This window comes from Sturnira hondurensis, unplaced genomic scaffold, assembly GCF_014824575.4.
Source record: "Sturnira hondurensis isolate 20B ecotype Veracruz unplaced genomic scaffold, ASM1482457v3 Scaffold0000362, whole genome shotgun sequence".
Lineage (NCBI taxonomy): Eukaryota > Metazoa > Chordata > Mammalia > Chiroptera > Phyllostomidae > Sturnira > Sturnira hondurensis.
Genome location: NW_028072993.1, coordinates 291,351 through 312,795, shown reverse-complemented (window position 1 = coordinate 312,795; position 21,445 = coordinate 291,351). Strand labels below are relative to the sequence as shown.

Genomic DNA, 21,445 nt, shown 5'->3' with positions numbered 1-21,445 from the left:
TAAGCCTGGATACCACTCCCAGTTTTTATCTGCCACACAGGAGTGTGGGACCAGCCTGTTCCATGTCTCCACTTCTCCTACCTGTCTGGATGTGGCTTCTTCTTTACATACTTAGTTGTAGGCCTTCTGTTCAGCTAGATTTTAGGTGGTTCTGAATGACGATTGTTCTATAGTTGGGTTGTAGTTTTGATGTGGTTATGGGCTGAGGCGAGAACTGCATTTACCTACGCTGCCATCTTGACCTGAAACCCAGAATGATTAGTATTCAAAAAACAATAAAGAAATAACAAGTGTTGGTAAGGATGTGGAGAAAAGGGAATATAAATTAGTGCAGCCCTTCTGAAAAATAGTATGGGGATTTCTCAAAAAAATAAACATAGAACTACTGTGTGACTCAGCAATTTCAACTGTTGGGATATAGCCAAAGGAAATGAGAACCCTATGTCAGAGAGCCATCCGCAATCCCATATTTATAGCAGCACTATTTACAAAGCCAAAATATGGAAAAAGAACACATATTTAAAGAATTATGGTGTGTATACTATCCATCCATTAAAATGCAATACTATTCACCCATTAAAAAAAGAAGGAAATCCTGCAGTTTGTGAAAACATGACACTATGCTAAGTGAAATAAGTCCGACAGAGAAAAACAAATACAGCAGGTCCTTGCATAGCACCATTTCAGTCAATGAGGTTTAGTTATAATGTTAATGAGATACCTTAGGAGCTTACCTCTTTTACAGCAATTATTCAATGGTAAAATTGGTTTTATTATAATCAGTTCACTTAATATCGAAGAACCTATTGGCAGTGTTAAATGAGGGCTTAGCATACTGTGTGATCTCACCTACATGTAAAATGTTTTTAAAAACCTATAGAAAAGGATATCAGATTTGTGGCTACCATAGTTGGGGTATTGGATGAAGGTGGTCAAAAGTTACAAGCTTGTAGTAGTAATAAGATAAATGAGTATTAGAGATGACTATAGCTAATACTGCTGTATGGCACATATGAAAGTTGTTAAGTGAGTGGATCTAACAGCTCTCTTCACAAGAAAGAAATATCTTTTTCTTTTGTGTCTATATGAGATGATGGATGTTAACTAAACATATCACGGTGGTCATGTCACAGTATATGTAAGTCAACTTGTTATACTGGATAGCTGAAACTTATACAGTGCTTGTGCCAATTATATCTCAGTAGAATTGGATTTTAAAAGCTTGACATAGACATACCATTAAAGTAAAGAATTCATTGTTTCACTTGCTTGTGGCAAAGCTGGGGGAGAGGGAGGGTAGGACAAGCAAACTGTGTCTAACTTAAACGTTTTGAACAATCATGCTTTCATATTTCAAATTTTCCAGGTTGTATCCACGCCATGCGAGTGCCCTGAACAACCTTGGAACGCTGACAAGAAACACGGCAGAGGCACAGATGTACTATCAGAGGGCTCTCCAGCTCAACCCGCAGCACAACCGCGCTCTGTTCAATCTCGGGAATCTCCTTAAGTAAGTGGCATGTGGGCCTTTCATCGGGTGGCCCTGTGATTCCCGGAAATTACTCCATTATGCTGTTGTGTCGTTTTCCAAGAGTAGAGGAATTAGGGATATCAAGCTTTGAGAAGATTTAGTATTCATCTGATTACTTCTACCCCTTATCAGTCAAGAAGAGTATTTTCCAGAATGTCTTTCTGGAAGTATTAGCTCTGGGAGATGTTCATAGTATCTGCAGAGAGGTGGAATTAGAGAAGGATTACAGGGTCAGATAAACTCAGGAAATGCTGAATGAAAAACTGAAGATAGTTCCTGTACTGCAAGAATTTCTAATATGCTAAAGGCCCTGTGAATCCGCAAGCAGGGACTATGGAACACAGCATTTTCCAAGTCAATCTTTTTTTGGTAGGGCATTTCCCAAGTCCTCCGTGAATATACTTGGGAAGAGTGCTGGTGTAGGAAAAGCAGTCTGCTCTGCAGGTGTAACCAAATGTCCTAACCACAGCTCTTCCTGGTTTGTGCTGTAGGTAAGAAACAAAGGGAGGCGTGCCTGGAATTAGTAATGAGTAGAGTAACTCTCTAAGGAAGGCCTCTTGGGCATGATCGCTGATGATGGCTTTTCACTCACTGCCCTGTAAAAGGTTAATAGTGCCATTGGTGTCGCAGAAGACTAACACAAAGGGGGGCTTTTGCATCTTGTACTTTTATTAATAAGAAGTCTAGGCACGGAATGTTGGTGATGATGCTGGCTGTGATAATTTAGCTTCTGGACTTAAAAAATAGGTTGAAAACATTACAAGTGGACATTGAAAGGTAAAAATATGGCTGGAATCAGGTTGCAGTGATGTATTTATCTGTACTTGTGAGGATCTGACAACCTACACACACGCTGAATTGGCTTCCGTGCCTCTAACCCTCTAGAGAGCACGTTCAGTACCTTTGAGGCTAACGTGCTGTGTTCTTCTGTCGTCTCCCTACCAGGATTGCCCTAACCGCCTCGGTAACTTGGGTGATGCGCCTGCTTCACCTTCATGTTTACTTCTTAAATATTCCTTATACATATAGATGTTGCCACTAAGACGATCCCTTAAAAAAGGAGAAATCAAATGTTGCGGGGGAATGAGTTCTAATTGTCGATAACTAGTTATAGGGTGTTTTTACTTGACTCTTTTTATAAGCTCTTAGTTTATAAACTTCTAAGTTTATAAGCTAAGGACTCTTTTTTAAAGTCATCATTACAATACAGCTGTATGTGTTCTAACTTAGAGCCCAAATAACTTCACATCTGGGTGAAAGCCTACCCACTATGTGGATGGGAGCATCCATGGGTAATATAATACTGATTTCAAAAATCATGTAGGTGAGGATTTTCTTCATCCTCATCTACGTGAGGATGTAGAAATTGAGCCTCAATGGCCTGTATATAAAGTGCTTTTTCTTGTTAGGAGCGATATACTGCCGTTATGATTATCATAATGGGCTGAATGTGTCTCGATTTGAAAATGATGGCAGAAATCTGTTAAAATTTCATCTGGTCAAGACCTGAACAAGAGAGGAACACTCTAACCTTCCTTTTTCAATTCTCCTCTGATTGCCACTGACTATTATCTTGAATTAGTATATGTGGGTTAAAAGTACCAGGAAATATTTTCTGGAGCATGGCGATGACTGCTTTTCACAGCAGGAGGGACTCCTGGATACCCCGACAGAGGACTTCTTCTCTTTCAGTAAAATCAGCTCTTGATTGTCACCCAAACCAGCAACAGTGAGTTACATTTGTATAGGACAGTAGCATTCTGAGTGCTCTTGTAATGAGACCTTCCCAGTGATGGGACCAAGTCCAGGTCCCAGCTAGTTATCTGTGCAAAGCCACCCCTGTTCACCTGCTGTGCTTTCACATTATACCAGGGAGCAAAGTGGCCACATCTATGTCGATTATTCTCGGAATCCAGTAGAAGAAAATGATCATAACCGCTAACATTTATGTAATGCTTTCCAGTTTACAGATGTGTTTTTTGTATCCATTGTTTAATCTTCAAAACAAACTCCTGTGAAAGGTATTATTATCTTCATCCCCATTTTACAGATGAGAAAACCAAGATCTGGAGATTTCTTCTGACCTTGGTTTAGGCTGAGGTAGACCCAAGATTGAATTCCTGCCCTTGGACTTTCATCCTGTTCATGTCCCACTACCTCTGCTGCTCAAGTAACTCTTATGCCCAAAAATTATCTAATATTTAGCTATTTAATGGTATATGATTGCCTTTGGAGAGAAAGGTCCTTCCTGTTTTCCTTAAGCAAACCAGAAAGGTGGTTTCCACTGTACCCCTCCCTAGCGGGGAGAGGCGGCTCACCAAACAGCAGAGCCCATCCACATTGGGATAATGCCAAGTTGTACTTTTGCTTTCCTTAGTATTTTTCTGCTAGGTAGCAATGACTCAAAGGCGAAAAAAAAAAAAGAAAGAATATTATAAATTTGGTTTGGTATGATCCATTTTACTATTTATTCAAGATTCATATTACATTTATTTCTCATTAGGCAGCTTTTTTTTTAATCCTCACCAAGGGCATGCTTGTTGATTTTATAGAGAAGGGGAAGAAAAGGGGAGAGAGAGGGAAACAGCCATGGGAGAAACATCGATCGGTTGCCTCCCGTATGTATGTTCTCCGACTGGAGACCAAACCTGCAGCCTGAGTATGTGACCCGATCGGGAATCAAACCTTCAGTCTTTTGGTTTGCAGAATGATGCTCCAACCAACTGAGCCACACAGGCTATGGCTAGGCAGCTGTTAAAAATTGCGCCCTTTCTTGCCCTCCCTGGCATAGCTCAATGGATTGAGCGCGGGCCTGTGAACCAGACGATCGCGGTTCGATTCCCAGTCAGGGCACGTGCCTGGGTTGCAGACCGGTTCCTTGCAGGCCAACTACCAGCAGGGGACGTACAAAAGGCAACCATACATTGATGTTTCTCTCCCTCTCTCCTTCCCCTCTAAAGATAAATAAATAAATAAAATCTTTTTAAAAATTGTGCCCTTTCTTGTGATACAGAAATTAATGCTCATTCTAAGAACTCAAGATATCTCTGTAGATATGAGCAGTGTAGACTGGAGTAGCAAGGTGCTTAGGGAAGAAATAGAAGACTGGGGAATTGAACCTGAATCTGTCTGGCCCAGTCCCCTCACTCTGTATCACTGCACTCCACTGCCCCCTTGTGGCTCACCTGAACTTGGGTGCACCCTAAAGCAGCACTGCCCAACGGAAATAGGAGCCAGAATTTGTAATTTAAAATTTTCAGGTGGCTGTACTTCATAACATAAAACAGGGAAAATTAATCTTAATAATATGTTTTATTTTATCCTAGTATATCCAAAATATTGTCATTTTAACATGTTATTGATCTTAAAAATTAAATTTACAATTGAACATGTAAAATATGAATGAGATAGTATACATTCTTTTTTGTAATTAATTGTTGAAACCCAGTATATATTTTACACTTACAGGACATCTCAAACTACTTATATTTCAAGAACTCAACAGCCACATGTGGTTAGTGGGTACAGTACTGGACAGCACAGACCTTAATTAGTGCCCTTGACTTTGAGAGCAATGTGAACCAGAAGTTCTAAATAAGATGTGTTTCTTTCAGAGAATCTTAGAAATTTTACAGTGCTGAGGACAAATTTTACTGAAATTTTGGAGTTTTATGACAGGCAGCTTCGGATCTGCTTGCAGGAGTAGGCTTCACTGACTGCTAACCAAATACATCTGGCCTCTTTCAAGACCCTTTACTGGACTCTAATCTGTCACAAGTCCATGTAGTATGTTTACAGATTGATAAATCTGTCCCACGAGTCCATGGGACAGATTGATAAGGGACAACTTTCCATGCCAGTATTCTTAATTTATATTATTGTTGGCCTTGCTTGGAGCCTAACTTGTAAAAGGAAATAGACAATATTAGCATAAACTTTTTATGAATGAAAAGAGCAAAAGTTCCTGATGGCTCAAAAGAATATAATAGAATATTTAAATTTAGGGTATGAGAAAATATTTCCGTGACTGCTTTCTGTATCTGTAAAATAGCGCCTGGTGTTTGAACCAGAATATGAAGATAACCTCTTAAAGAATCGCATTATACGTCCCTCATTCAAAAAGTACCTTCCATTCATATGGTAAGCTATAGGTGTTCCCTGGGACTTATAATAAATCTTATCGAAACTCAGAAGAAAATGAAATAGAATGTCTAATAATTAAACTGCATAGAAGATGAATTTGATAACAGCATACATTTCGTTTTCTTTAGTACTATCCTTTAGGAAATTGAATATCTAGAGAATAGAAGAACCCGGAAAGCATAACCATTGTCTTTGAAATAAACCTAAATGTTAGTGATAAATGTTCTTATAGCTTTGATACTAGCCACACCATGTTTTATTTTGTAAAAACAAACTTTATGCGCTCAAGATAGTAGTTTTCTCCTTCTCTACTTACTAACCAAAGCCCCAGAGAATCCAAAATGCCACCCCATTGTATAAAGAAAAACATGTTCGGGTTCTTCCCACCGCATTAGGATTTCAACTTTGAGGGGACAAGTTATGCATTCTCTCCTTGGAGTGAAATGCTTCTCCCCACCCCCATGGTGACCTATTAGTCTGCAGGTTTCCTTCACTTATGTGTAGTCTCAACCCCATCACAGTTCTTCCCCTTCATCTTCATTCAGCTCACGCCTGTCTGTCTCCCTGGGTCTCCTTCCCCCAGCTCTTTAGAAGCCCAGTCTAGCATCTCCCTCACACCATCTCCATCCTCATTGCTGCCATCTCACAGTCTTCTGGACACTATCCCCTCCTCCTCCGGGGCTTGAGCACCAGAGCAATAACTTTCTCTTGCTCCCACCCCCTGCTGCCATTTTTAGCAAATACAGAAATTACATTCATCACCTGCTTCCTCTGCTGCCCGCATTCCAGGGCCCTTCAGTCCGCTCTGCCGTGGGCACTCACCAAATGGCCATGCCGTGGGGGTTTTAATTGTGCAGACCTCTGCATTCTTTAATACCTGAATTCTGAAATGTTCCTTTTTGACCTTAAACTCTTACTCCCGCCCACCTTCCCATCCTGCTCTCTGTCACTCCTACTGACCTATTGACAGAGTGATGATTTATGACCTGCCACTTTCTAGCTCAGTTGTCTTCCTCTGGCCCTGTACTTCACCATCATTAGAATCTCTGTTCTCTGTTCATGTTCATAGTTTACAGCCTATCTCTAATTTATCTGATCTATTTTAGTTTTGAATGTGACATCAACTTATACTCCTTCACACCTTAACCATCATTTATTTGCCTGACTAGAGCCCCAACCTAAGGTTCTCCCATTGCTTGACTTTTGCTTTCCCTAGAATAGCATTTCTCACCATTTTTTATTATCACCTCACCCTTTTGAATCATTTTTTAAAATCACCTCCAACCCCAATTTAAAACTCAGTAATAAGATTTGTTAGGTGAGGTTGAGCATTGGGAGACCACACATCATTGTAACATCTAAGATGATTTTTTACTAAGAAGCAGTTTTCACCTCTATCAAGAATGTACACCCTAAGGACTTCTGGCCAAGATGGAGGTGTAGGTGGAAATGCTGTACCTCCTTGCACAACCAAATTTAAGGACAACAAAGATTTAGAAACAAAAACACAACCAGAACAGACAGAAAATTGAACTGTACCGAAGTCCGACAACAAGTAACCATTCATCCAGACTGGTAAGAGGGGCGGAGTGGGCAGCTGGCAGAAGAATCCTGGCAGGAAAAAGTGCTGGCCAGCAGACAGGGCGTGGGGAGGAAATGAGCAAACCCAGGGAGGCGTGCAAGGTGGTTGGCTGACCGCAGATACACATTCGCGCACAGATAAACCAGGCAAAAACGGGCAGTGAAACAGACCACGCAACCCAGGGCCCCAGAGACGGGAAATAAAGACTAAAAGCACCAACTGAAAAAACTTACAGGGGTTGAGATGCTGGGAGAGACTCCTACCCTCACAGAAGAATCCATTGGAGAGACCCACAGGGTCCTAAAGCCTACACAAGCCAACCCACCCGGGAACCAGCACCAAAAGGGCCCAATTTGCTTGTGGGAAGCAGCAGAAGGGACTGAAATTAAAGAGAGAGTGGAGCAAGCGCCATTGCTCCCTCTTGGACCCTGCCCCTACATACAGTGTCACAACCCAGCAACTGGGTTGCCCTGCCCTGATGAACACCTAAGGCTCTGCCCCTCATATGTAATAGGTGTGACCAGACCAAAAAATTATGGCTCAAACAGAAGAACAAATCAAAGCCCCAGAGCCAATAGTTTTAAGTGACCAATAGATAGCCAACCTATCAGGTGCACAGTTCAAAATACTGCTGATCAGGATGCTCACAGAACTGGTGGATTTTGGTCACAAATTAGATTTTTAAAAAATGAAGGCTACACCAGGTGAAATGAAAGAAAATGCACAGGGAACCAATAGTGATGGAAAGAAAACTGGGACTCAAATCAATGGAGTGGAACAGGAGAAAGAAAGAAACAACCAACTAGAAAAGAATGAAGAAACAAGATTCAAAAAAAATGAGGAGAGGCTTAGGAACCTCCAGGACATTTTTAAACATTCCAACATCCAAATTATAGGGTTACCAGAAGGGGGAGAGGAAGAGCAACAAGTAGAAAACTTATTTGAACAAATAATAAAGGCGAACTTCCCCAACCTGGCAAAAGAAACAGACTTCCAGGAAGTCCAGGAAGCTCAGAGAGTTCCAAAGAAGTTGGACCCAAGGAGGAACACATCAAGGCACATCATAATTACATTAGCCAAGATTAAAATGAAGAAGAGAATCCTAGAAGCAGCAAGAGATAAGGGGACAGTCAGCTACAAAGGAGTTCCCATCAGACTGTCAGCTGGTTTCTCAAAAGAGACCTTACAGGCAAGAAGGGGCTGGAAAGAAGTATTCCAAGTCATGAAAGACAAGGACCTACATCCAAGATTGCTCTATCCAGCAAAGCTTTCATTTAGAATGGAAGGGCAGATAAAGTGCTTCTCAGATAAGGTCAAGTGCAAGGAGTTCATCATCACCAAGCTCTTATTATATGAAATGTTAAAGGGGCTTATCTAAGAAAAAAGAAGATAAAAAAGGTGAACAGTGAAAGGACACCAAACTCACAGTTATTAACAACCACACCTAAAACAAAAGCAAACTAAGTAGACAGCTAGAACAAGAACAGAACCACAGAAATGGAGATCACATGGAGGGTTAGCAACAGGGGAATGGGAGGAGGAGAGGGTGGGAGAAGGTACAGAGAATAAGTAGCATAGATGGTGGGGAGAAAATAGGGGGAATGCAAGAGTAGTGTGGGAAATGTAGAAGCTAAAGAACTTATGACACATGGACATGAACTAAACGGGGGAATGTAGGGGCAGGGGGTATGCAGGGTGGAGGGGGAAATGGGACAACTATAATGGCATAATCAATAAAAATTTTTTTTAGAAAAAAATATGTACACCCTAGACTTTCATCTAATCTAGCACATGCTGGAAATTAAAAAAAAAATCTGAGGTAAATGGGACTCTTGCAAAAAACTCTGAAGACAGCCATTGGGGGGAAAATAAACAGGGTAGGGTGGGAGGTGGAGCTGCTAGAGATGCATCTTTTCTGGCCTTATTATATGTCTCAAGTATTTCCTGTCTTCCTAATGTGTATTTCCTATATCCTTGTTCCTCACCTCATTGCCCACACACATACCCAGAAGATGGCATACTAACAGCCTTCAAGTCATTTAGAGTGAATTTTTTGCAGCCTCCTTTCTGCCTACTCAAAATTTCCTGCATTCTCAGACTGCCTCTTCTTCAGTTCTTTGGAAGAAAGAATTGCATTGCCTTTCTCATAAGGCACCTGTTCAAACCTGTGTCTGTGGGTTTTTTTTTAATTGATGCATAATTAGCATGCAAAAAATGCACAAATCTCAAGTAATGAGTTTTGACATTTTACATACGCTTGTAGTTACCCCCAAAATAGCACATAGAATAATTTCATCACTCCAGAAAACACCCTTCATACTTCTCTTGAGTAATTTCCACGCCTCCCCCCCCACCTGTCATGAGGACATTGTTGTTCTGATATTATTTCCCCATAAAGTAGTGTAGCCTGTTTTAGAACTTCATTTACAGGGGATCAGTACTCTGGTTTCTCTTCAGATTGCATAAATCTTTCCCCTTTTACAGGTGATCATTTACTATGGACTTTTTTGCTCTGAATAATTTTGCTTAGCATAATTTTTCAGTCTTATCCATGTTATTATGTTATCTTTTTTACTGACTAGTATAAATTTTAAAATTTGTATAATTATACATATCCCCTTGTATAAATAGGTAATTTGTTATTTTCCATGGGTAGATACTTGGTTTGTTTATATGTTTGAGTTATTATGAATATTCAAGTTGTGAATCTTCACATCCCAGTCTTCGTATGTTTATTTTTGGGTAACTGTCTAGGAGTGGAATTGTAGGTAATTGTATCTTTACTGTTTTGAGAAACTGCCAAACATTTCTTTGGAGTAATCGTACCACGTTTCACTCCAACGATGGTGAGCACCCTAACATTTGGTGTCAGCGGTCTTTTTTATTTCAGCCCTGATTACTCATTAGTGTAAAAGCCTCATATGTTCTTGATGCTGTTTCTTCCCCGTCCCCCCATCCATTATCTGGGTCCTCTCTCAGGTCTTCAGATTCTTCCCATTCCACAGACATCTGACCCCTTTCCTGACCCCGAGGGACTCTTTCTCAGTTTAGTTACTCCCTCTAATTGTTCCCCTAAGTCCTTCCTTTCCCTGGTCAAATTGACGGGAGGAATGGGTAACACATGGTCCTTCTTCCTCCCACCCGTCCTTTTGACATTCCAGTGGAGTTGCTGTCTTGCTCATCAACTCTGAGATTCGAAGGCTCTCTCAGCTCTCACTCCCCTTGATTTCTCTAAAGTGAAGAATATGACACTGTTGACCACCTTCCACTGCTTTTGAAGCTCTTTATCTTGTTGTTATATTACAACATATTATTTTTCTCTTCTGCTTCCAATATCTGTTCTTCTTCCACCCTACCTTTGAATTTGGGAGCACCTGAGAAATTCATTATCCATCCATTACAGACACACATAGAGTCCACACACCAAGGCATTCAAGACTTTCCACGATCCTGCCACTTTCGTCCTCCTTTCGTCCTATTCCCCCACAGTGTGTGAACGCAGATGCTGAGCCGACCGAGCACTTGTCAGTTTATGAGAAACACTAACTTGCAAAGTACATTTGAGAAAAATATGGCAAAGGTTTTAAAGTGAGAACTCTTCTAGTTCATCTGATCTCTGTTTTACTTGCATTTTTATATTCAATGTCTTACAAAACTGAATTATCTGGGAAATGATGAGAATGTTTACCTACTTCCTCAAGATTTTAGAGTTATTTGTATATAAACAGATTGCTAATTGTGAAAGTATTTTTGTAAGTACCTCTCCTTCACCAAAACTCTACTCATTTAGGCTGTGTTTACTAATATATTAGGCACAGGTAAATTGTTTTAAATCCATAGTGCAGTCAGCAAGGTCCCTTTTCTCAATCCTTTCTTTTGCCCTGATGGCTGCAATGAACACAGTAGAGGCCAGAAGTCGGCTCTGCACAGGAAGCACCGAGAGAGAAAGCAAGCTCTCAGGCACCGCTGGCTTTGTTTCCCTTCCCTTGAAGAAACTGGGATGTCATCATTTTTTCTCCTTGCATAAATATCTGAGACGGTGTCATTGAAAAGGCTGGCCTGCTTTGTGGAGGACTGGAGTTTTCAGCAGTCCCCTTTGCCCTGGAAAGAACTTTTCCACCTCCGTAAACCTCATCATCTGTCCTGGATTCATTTGCCATGTAGTTCCCTTAAGCTCCTGTGCTGGGGAATAACTTGGAACAACTCTTAACTTGGAGTGTACTTAAAGAGGATACAATTCAATTTAAAAAGAAATGAGGGTAATCATTGGAAATTTCTTCTTGGACATATTGTCTCACTTCAGGGGATCAGGCACCTCAACTTTTTTATCTTAAATCCTGTAGAAGATCAGCTTTGCCCTGATACAGAGGTTAATTTGGAATATAAGTGGTTAGAGATTACTGAAAGATATGCAAATCTAAAAATGCTCTAAAAGCCCAGAAAGAGAACTTCAAAGGACAGAAAGAGGCAGTGCAGGCTTGCTGTGCTGCCCGTGGCCCGCAGCCCTGTCTGGGAAGCCCTGTGGGAAAGTGAAGCCACCCTTAAGGCTCCCTTCCTTCTTTGTGACTCCTCACCAGTTCTGCCAGCCTCCCTCCCCTGTTCCACTCTCTCCAGCAGGCCCAGCGTGGGACTGTCCTACTTCATGTGTCCTGCAGTGCCACCTGTCTGCTGGCAGCCTTGCCAGCCTCACTGCCCTCAGCCTTTCTGCTGCCTCTCCTGCAAGTGACAGGAACAATAGTAACTGACTCTTGAATGACAGATGTGGAGTGCTTCCTCGTGGCTCCAGAACCTGCCCTCTTGGGGCTTGTGCAGGGCTACCCCCATCACTCCCCTGTTACAGGTGGGCACACAGGGAGATGGGGTCACGGGCAGTAAGCCGTGAGGCGGGATGTCTAGAGCCAGTGCTTTCCCTCTGTCCAGCTGGGCGTCAGGCCAGCCTCAGAGACCAGGAGCTGCAGAGCTTAGTGAGTCGGGGTCTCAGCTCTATCCTGGAGTAGTCTGCAACCTAGGAAAACGATCGTGTTTTGCGGTGCCTCCAATTACTCATTCATAAACTGGAAATAACAGTAATAACTGCCTCCTTCATGAGTACTCAACACAGAATGAATGGAAGTACTTAACAGGACCTAGCCCCCAATAAAGATGAAATAAGTTTTAGTGATTATTAATTCTTACTAGCCCAGGGACATAATTTCTCACTTCTAATCTGAAGCCCAAGTTGTTAGAATACAATGAATTATGAATGAGAAGGAGCTAATACATTTTCTACCCCTGCAGTTGAACAGCTCTTGGAGCAGTATTCAAGCACCTTGAGGCTTCATTTGTTCCTCTTCTAAATGAGGGACGGGAGAATCTGTGGTTCTAATGAGGACTCCAAGTTGCCCATCTCTTAACTGAAGTGTTAGTAGATGACCAGAAAGGAACTAGAAGTCCCCTTTCTTTTCAGAGGCAACACTTGCATTTGAACAGCATCGTGCCTTTGCTGAGAAATTGACTAGTGCAACTTCCGGTAGAAATTCTGGGTGGGACCCTGGGTGGAGGGTAGGGAACAAGCCAGTGGAGCTCTCGTTTCCTGCGCCGTCCCATGTGCCAGATGCTCTGCTAAGCACACTGCTCCTGTGTATTTATTTCACCCTCACGGGAAGCTGGAGAGGGAGAGATTAACATGCACATTTCACAGATTCAGCCACTGAGGCTTATGGAGATGGAGCGTCTAACCCACGTCACATAGCAGGGGAGGGCAGAGTTGGGATTCAGACCGCTCCCAGCCTGAGCCTAAACCCAGGGCTGTGCATCCAGCTGTGGCCCTTCCTCGGAGGGATAAATAAGTCCTGGCTGAATCAGCTTCTCTCAGCTGCCTTCTCCTCCAGGTCCCACCCTGGGAGCATTGTTTCTGTGCTTTCCTTCAAATCACTGAAAGGTTTAACTTAAATATTTGCCTGCACCTTGGGGTGGTAGTGGCTTGGGCCATTCCTCCACTCGCTCCCCGCCCACCTTGGCAGGGCAAGGCCATCATGGGACAAGGGTCCTGATGCCAGGCTTCAGGACAGTGACCTGTCTGAGCTGACGATAAAGACATCAACAGCCATTCAGAGGAGCGAGGACGGAGGGGACTCAGGAGGAACCTTTCTCCCAGCCTACTTCGTGGCAGCCCCTACAGGAGGTCTTCACAGGAGCCGTGTCTCCGTGTCTGCTGCTCGGTGACCAGACAGCGTCAGGACCTGTCATTCCATTTCCTCAGTTTTCAGTGGCGGAGGCAGGTGTTCAAAACAGTCGAAGTTTGACCACTCACACCACACAGGGTGGGCACCCCAGCTACCTTCCGTTGTCTCCACAGTGACCTAAATCCGATCCGCAAACCCTCTATGGTGGGGAGGGCAGATGGTCTATTTAACGCCAACTATATTGAGTGTGGGTTTGGCGTTCAAGAAAAAATTCATTCTTTTCCACCACATAATACGAATCAGTCCTCCAGACAATTAGTTCTGTGCAGCTTCTGTGAAAAGGCAACCAGAAAAACTAGGGTGGAGGCTGCTGAACTAGATGGAATATAGCCTTCACGTTGCCCAGAAATGAGCTCAGTAAACACGATCATTAAAGAGGCCACACAGAGGATAATCCAATCTTTTTAAATTTGCTGTACAGGAAATAGAGTAGAGCCACAGAAAAACGTGTGCTGCGAGAAGGTCGTCTCAATCATATGTTTACAATTTGACTTTCACGATTCAGCTTTTCAGAAGAGCTAGGAAAGTCTGTCCGCCACTCCCTTCTCTCCACCACCATGTTAAAAAAAAAAAAAAGAACATACCCCTTTTCCTTTGTGAAAGACATCATTTTTGGGATCCAACAACAACAAATACCCTGACAAAGACAAAGAAATTTAAAAATCTGCCTAGCACTCCAAGTTCACACTGTGGTTAATGGGAAATTTTATTACTGCCAAGTACATTGCCAAATCCATTTATTTCTGTTACTGGCATTTCCTAAATTCTCCCAAAATGTCAATACTTTTTCGAGGCAAGCATCTGCTTTCAGTTTAAATGAGTGTGTCTTGAGAGTTTAGACAGGAGTCCAAAAAGTTTTCTAAATTGACACTTAACAGGTCTTTAATTACTAAAAGAAAATGTGGTAAGGTTTTATTTGCTTTTGCTAAATATCTGTCATAGAGCTAGAGCCAGGAAAGTGAGATGATGCAAATGTTTTTACTTAACACACAAGAAAAACTGTCTCACTGCTGTATAACCAAAGGGGAAATTCCCTGTGAAACTACAAATGTTTAATGGCAAGATTTGCACATTATGAACAAGATCTCATTTCTACTTGATGTTGCTCTTATGAAATCAATGTTGAAGGTGTTATTGGTTCCAGGAACCCCATCTCAGGAATTTTAGCCTTTTGGAAGTTCCTGGGGGAAACTTAAGAGAGTGGAATTTTGCTTGCAGAATACCAGGAGCTTTTTATTTATATATGATGACCATGTGGATAACACAGGAGCTAAGATTTGGATGCAAAACAGAGGACATTTACAACAGAGCTTCTCTGAAGAACATAACTGCCTCCTCCAATTGCAGTGTTTCCCACTGTACCCCTCCACCCACAGCCTCCCCACAGCACCGGACATCTAGAGGTATCGATCACCTGGGCAAATCAGCTGGCCACTGTGACCTTTCTCTTTGGCTCAGATTGTCCCAGAAAGTCTTCTTTCTGCTTTTTTAAAGCTTCCTTAATCCTGTTACATTTCACCTTACATCAAGGATCAATTGATCAGGCAATCCCACACAGTAATCAGGGAAGACTTTTTTTTTATTCATTTATATTTTTTCAGAATTAAAATATATAATCCTTACTACATTTTCCCATTGCCATTTAGTCCCTTTATACCCTCCACCCCCCCGCCCCCCCCAGCAATCACCACACAGGGAAGACTTTCTTAAAATATAGGCTGAAAACCACTCTCAACAGAATCACCTGAGGGGCTTCTTAAGAAGCCTGATTCCTGGCCCCACCCCAGCCCTACTGAACCTTAAAGGGATCCTGCACTTTACCAACCACTTACTGATTTTTGAGCACTAAGATTTGAGGACTACTGACCTAAGGGAAAAGGGAAGTCAGAATATTTTTGGTCGCTGAGGATTATCAGTCATCAGCTGACTTGTCTGGCAGATAAGGAAGATCAGGATGCTGAGAGGCAAGAACTGTTACTTAACCCTGAAGTGGTTTACTCTCCTCTGTCCAGGCGTCCCTCATAGTTCCATCAGTGCCAGCTGCAGCCCTTGACAGAAGCTCTGACAGTCCTCAGTGCCCTCAGCGTGACTCGAGTTTCCAAAGGGACTCCGTGTGCCTTCCTGTGATCCTAAACCAGAAGTGCACCCATGGCAGGTTCTGTGGGTTACGCACTGCGGCCGGGCTTATCGTCAGTTTGTCCACCAAGTGTGGCTTCCTTAATTCAAGCTTTTTCTACTGAAGTCAGAGAGATAACCCGTGGACTCGGTTACCTAAATTACATGCTTGGTCATTTCAGAGGCACATTACTTTCACATTTCCCCCTTTTCAATCAACAGGTCGATTCACCTTGAGTGGATAACACAGTGGCTCTACGTTGATGGGGTTTACGTGGACGACAGACTCCTGGTTTCCCTAAGTAGCGTATTGTAGAGCCAAAACGAATGCATTAGGAAGTCTTAATACTGTCTAATGCTAGCCTGGGGCTGGTCTGTACCATCAGATTACATAGGAAATTCCTGTGATTAAGGAATTTCATGGTATCATTTTGCAATTTCCTGCTTTTCTTATTACACATTTTTACTTGGAAATAGCTACTTAAAACGTTTTTTTCTAAGAAGCTTTCCTGGTGTGTCGACAAAAGAGGCTCAAAATTGCTTCTGATTCTTTCATGCCTAAACAGAAGTGAGCGATCAGCCTCAGAAGTGAAGACCCACGCCTTCGCGTGGCCTCACCATCAGCTGAGTTGGGTCTGAACTGTGGGTCTGGCATTTACGCTTTCTCAGCTCTGTGTCTGCCTTACAATGAGGTTTCCGGGGGTAAAGCCTCTGTTTGTTACTGGTGCTATTTCACCTTTATTGAAGCACTATTTATTTGTGTATTTAATGATGATCATTACACTAAAAATCCATTGTGGTATCAGACACAGGAGAAAAATAACTCTGATGTCTAAGCTAATTTTTTTGTGAATAGTTTAAAAAGTGGAAGTGTATTACTTTTGAAGGAATTTCCAAAACACCACATTCTGCTTTATTTTAAAAATTAATTTAAAAAGAGAGAAATTGGTTTTAACGGGTGATTTTTAGAAACATTGAATAAGCTAATAAAAGCCAAAACATACATTATACCTACTGTGAGCCCAAAACACAAGGAGGTCAGATAATTGCCTATGGAATCACAGCTAGTAAATGGTAGGGAGCAGAGTCCAAGCCCAGCCCTGGTTTTTGAGTCTGTGCTTTTAACCACTTTGCAGACTTAAGGCAGAGAAGCTGCTTAGCAGTGCCTGGTAAGTTAGAAGGGCTCATAAGATGGAAACTAAACTTGTAATTTTTTTAATGATTCCAAGCATTGGGTGCTTCTGCCTGCCTTAGGATCACTTCTGTAATATTGAAAGGGATGTAGAAATGGAGGTATAAAATGGATTGTATTACCCTCTGTCAAATTTTTACTAGAATATTGGAAAACTTAAAAGATATTTGCAAAGATCTAAGAATACAGAAAATAGGAAAACCATGGTTTTTAAAAAGTAATTTAGCAGTTGTTGAATTTCTACTCTGTGAAGATCACTGTACTAAACTTACTGAATTTCCCTCTTATACAAATCACTGGGATAAAAGAAGTAAGTAACTTGAATAAGACATGAGTCCTGTCAACGAAGGCACTTAAAACCTAGTACTGGTCACAGACAGGATGCGAAACATTTAAGAGAGTAGAGGCGGAAGTGCGGACCGTGGTCTGTCCATGGGTCCGCTGTATTCGAAGTTCTGAATCACAGAGTCCTGCTGTTAGGGTCGCTGTGTGCTGTGGACAGATCACTCTATCTCTCCAAATCTCAGCGTTTTTCATTGTTGTTGGGGTCGTGGTTGCTAGTATTTACAATGAAGATCATTCTACCTGCTTAATTCATACTGCTTAATGGGAATTGAAATAAATAAGGCAAAGGAATCACTCTCTCCTCCTCAGGAGTAGAATGTTTAGCAAACAACTGTTGGGAAATGAAGTTTGAAAAACTTGCCTACTGGACACCTTCGCTCATGCACAAGCTTGCATCCTCCTGTGGGAGGCCGTGCCAGGAACCCTTCATGGGCTGGGCCCCCAGCCTCGGAGAAGAAAAGTGATGTGGGGCCCAATTACTCCTTAGAATGTAGAGCGGGAGGGCAGAGAGCAGCTGCCCCTTCGGAGGCCAGAACAGGGTTTCTAACAGTGAATCCCCTGCCACCTTTTTTGTTATGTTTTTTTCTTTGTTGCAAAAAGAAAACCAAAATATAAAAGAGGTAGCATATACGTGGTTGCTGACTTTGTTACATGTTTAGGAGCCCTGGGGATCATGCTGTGAGCTGGATGCGTGAGGGAAAGCTTCCAGGGAGCAGAAGTTGTGCAGGCAGGAGGAGAAAGCCACCTGTGAGGTGCAGGCAAGGGTGCTGGGCTGAGAGGCACCAGACCCGGGCACGGCCTTCCTTTCTGCATGGGACCAGGGAAGATCACTGAGGCCCCCGAGTCTCTGTTTCCACTACTGTAAACCAAGGAGGTTAGACTGTGCCTGCAGTTCTCAGATCTGCATGGCTGTCACATCCCTGAGACAGGTTCCTATGAAGATGCCCAACCTCAGAACACTAGAGTCTTTTGAAAAGCACCCCAAATGGTTTTAAGGGACAGTGAGGGCAGAGAAGGATAGGATGTCTCTTAAGTTCTGGAGACTAGGTGTCAAAGGCCACCCAGTCCAGCTGGACTGGAGGACACCTGGGTATGTTTAAACATTAGTCAGAACTGTGACATAGAGGGTTTTAAACTAATAGTCCATCTGTAGGCAGCAGGGCATTGGTGAAGAAGGTTATGTAAGGAAATGGGTTGAATGCTCTAGGAAAACAAATGTTGCCCACAGTTGTCTGTATGTCTTAAAAGGGGAAGAAAGAGGGAACTGGAACAGGCTGCAAACTAAGGGCATCAACTCAGGTTTGTTAGGAAGCAAAACCGAGTAAGGTGTGCACCATACTGCAACAACCTAGTGGAGTTGTAGGAGTGTTGCCCCTGTTTTAATATGGGCTGATTATCAGAGAGACATGGGCCGGAATGTAAACGTGAAAGGGATGCTCTTCAGAAACAGGTTGAAGTGAAGCTAAGTTCTCATGTGGTGATCGCGTGACCGCGTGACCAAGGAAGCTTCCATTTAGGTGAATTATCTACTGTAAGTTGGTGTGTGAGATGCACACCTATTTCCATAAACTCCCACTGAAGGGTGAGCAAAAGAGACCACAGAAGCAATAGGTCATCTATTTCCCTCTGAGTTAATATACGGATTTTTCCCTTTCAGAAACAAAAACATCAAAATTAGCACATACTAATTTTGAGGGCTTTCATTAAAACGTTTTTTTTTAGCAGCCAGTGGAGACGGTGTGTGCTTCCGTGTCTGCTGGCTGACTCTCAAAGGCTCTCATGCGGAAGCAGAGCCACTGAGGTGCAAAGCTGAGCGTAAATGGTCCGTCTGCCTGCATACTTGCATCTTGCAGTGCTCACGCTAAACAAAAACTCAAGATATAGTGGTTTTCTGAAAGTGTGCCAGTCAGTCCCTTAAGAGATCCGTAGAAACAGAGTTTTCATAAAGAATTCAAGTTCCTGTACATAACTTTGATGCTGAGTTTTCCATTATGTCTCACTAATGGTCATGGACTATTTTAAGAGCTAATTAAGCTCTCTAAGTTTATACATAAAAGGTTTAAGTTGCTATTTTAACTGAAAATTTGACAACCAGATTGTTGGTTTTTTCCTGCTGATTCTGAAAAATATCCAAGCTAAATTACATCCTGAGGCACTTGATTTTCAGCCTTAATTTCCTGAATCCATATCTTCCTTTGGATTTGGAGGGAATTTCCAAATTAATGTTAATAAAGATTTACAAAGTCCTCTGAGGAAGAGTCCTGCTAACCATGAAACCAATAGTAAAATTACCAGCATTATCGAAAGAAGTTTTTATTTAAAAAGATGTGTTAATCAAGAAATATTTCAAAATAGGAACTCGAGAGTATGTAAACGCAGTGGACCTCCCGAGATTCTTACAGGCCCTCTTTAAATGTCTGTTGACTAAAATGAATGAATCAACACGAAAGCAGCACCAATGAGCTGTAATGCTAATGTTTTATAACCATGCAACTTTAAAGCCACATCCCAAAGACGACCTACTTAGGGACACAGGGGTTGCACTTTGATGCCAGGGCAGGATGGTGTGTGGAGAGGAGACCAATGGGAGTTGGCTAGACCCTGAAAAGGAAAGGACAGCACAGACAGCCACCTTCTTTGGGAAACAGCTAACACATAAGAGACAGTGATAAATGTTTGCTGAATTAAATAGTTAAATGCAAGGTATACACCGGAAACATGACTTTTTTCCCCCAAGGTCTTTGATAAAAGGCTATCTTCCAAGTAAAATCACCTTGTACTATGCTTCTAACACTTGGAACTCAGGCATGGGAGTCAATATTAGTTTTCCCTCTGTAGATCTTTATCCTGCAGAGACTGAAGCCTGAGGGGTTTTTGTAGCAGAAGTTACTTTCAGCCGCTTTTAATAATTCATGGAGCAATTATGCTGCAATCTCAGCATGTGTACCGATCACCTGAGAGTCTTTTCAGCATGCAGGCTGTGGTTCCATGGGACTGTTTAGGGCCTGAGACTGTGCATCCTTCACAAGTTCCTGGGCCATGTCGATGAGACGGGTGCATGAATCGCACTTCGAACAGCAAGGTCACCTGAGGCAAATCGGCGGTTGGAATGAGCAGACACGGTGAGCCAGAGGAGCGCTGGCTCTTGACTCAGAAGGTGGATTATGTGACTATGATGAATCGCTTGGCTTTTCTGAATCCAAATTTTCTCATGAGAGAAAATGAGTATAAGAAGACAATAATACCTGCTGCATGAGATGGTCGTAAGAATTAAATGAATAACGTCACATGAAAACTTACCAGAGCATATGGTAGGCATTCATTGCTGAATAAGTGATTGTTGATTCTAAATAGGAAGAATGTAAGCACACAATTCAGCACTAGTGGCTGCTAAAGATGGGGCTCCCTGGGCTGTGTGCTCAGTAGTTCCAAGAGTTTTGTTCCTCATTCCACTTCTTTTGGCAGTTACAATAGCTAGCACTTAGCCAATGATCTGTTTGTGGGATTGTACTTTGCTAGTAGCAAAGTTGATCATTGCCAGTGGCTATTCTCAGCCTCAAAGATAGTGACATTAGGAGAATGACCCAGGGTTTCCTCCTGGCACTAAGAGGAAAGGGAACTGTCACCCAGTACGATGGTAATTACTCTGGGGCCTTGGGGACTCTTCGAACTGGAGGCATGATCACTGGGAGAAGACTGAAATGAAAAACACAGACCCAGCCTCACGTCTTAGTAAAAACATAATGATAAAGGAGCTGATTGTTGTTTGCCGGGCTTTCGAATGTTATAAATTATGTGTAAAATGCGTGTCTCTCAGTCATAAAAACAAACACTAATGTGGGCAGTCTGGCTGCCTTGTTGCTTATGGGTGGCTCGGCCACTGTAAGGGGCCCAGCCCACAGAGGGGCAGCGTGTCACTCAGGGGCTCCAGTTGTCTTCCACAGCCTAACAGCTGGCTCCCACGCCACCCAGTTGCTCACACAACTTGCCACAAAGTTGCTGCTCTGAGAGTCTAACTTTCTGGCTAACAAACTTGAAAGCTATTCAATAAAACTCCCCAAAAGTGCATAACAGGAAGTGAAGGCAGAAAAATCAGTGAGTGACCTGCAGCATCATTTATGCCTTAACATCTCTTTCCACGGAGAATTCAGAGGCCGAAACTGTTAACACCTTGAGACAGTGTAGTTCAATTCATTTGCAGCTCATTTGCAGAGTGGATCAGTTACTCTTGGCTAACACAAATAGATCTTGAAGCCTAATCAGAGCATCGATACAAAGTTTTATTAAAAGCTGTTTTTCCCCCCTCTTGTAAT

At 42.4% G+C, this 21,445-nt stretch overlaps 1 protein-coding gene across 2 annotated transcripts in view; it reads left to right on the top strand.

Annotated features, from left to right (window-relative positions):
- Window positions 1–21,445, top strand: part of TMTC1 (transmembrane O-mannosyltransferase targeting cadherins 1) — a 244,572-nt gene that overhangs the window by 191,140 nt on the left and 31,987 nt on the right. For both annotated transcript variants that reach the window (XM_037032260.1, XM_037032331.1), the window contains exon 12: window positions 1,367–1,510. In XM_037032260.1, the coding sequence (XP_036888155.1) occupies window positions 1,367–1,510 (144 nt within the window). The remainder of the gene's footprint in view (window positions 1–1,366; window positions 1,511–21,445) is intronic.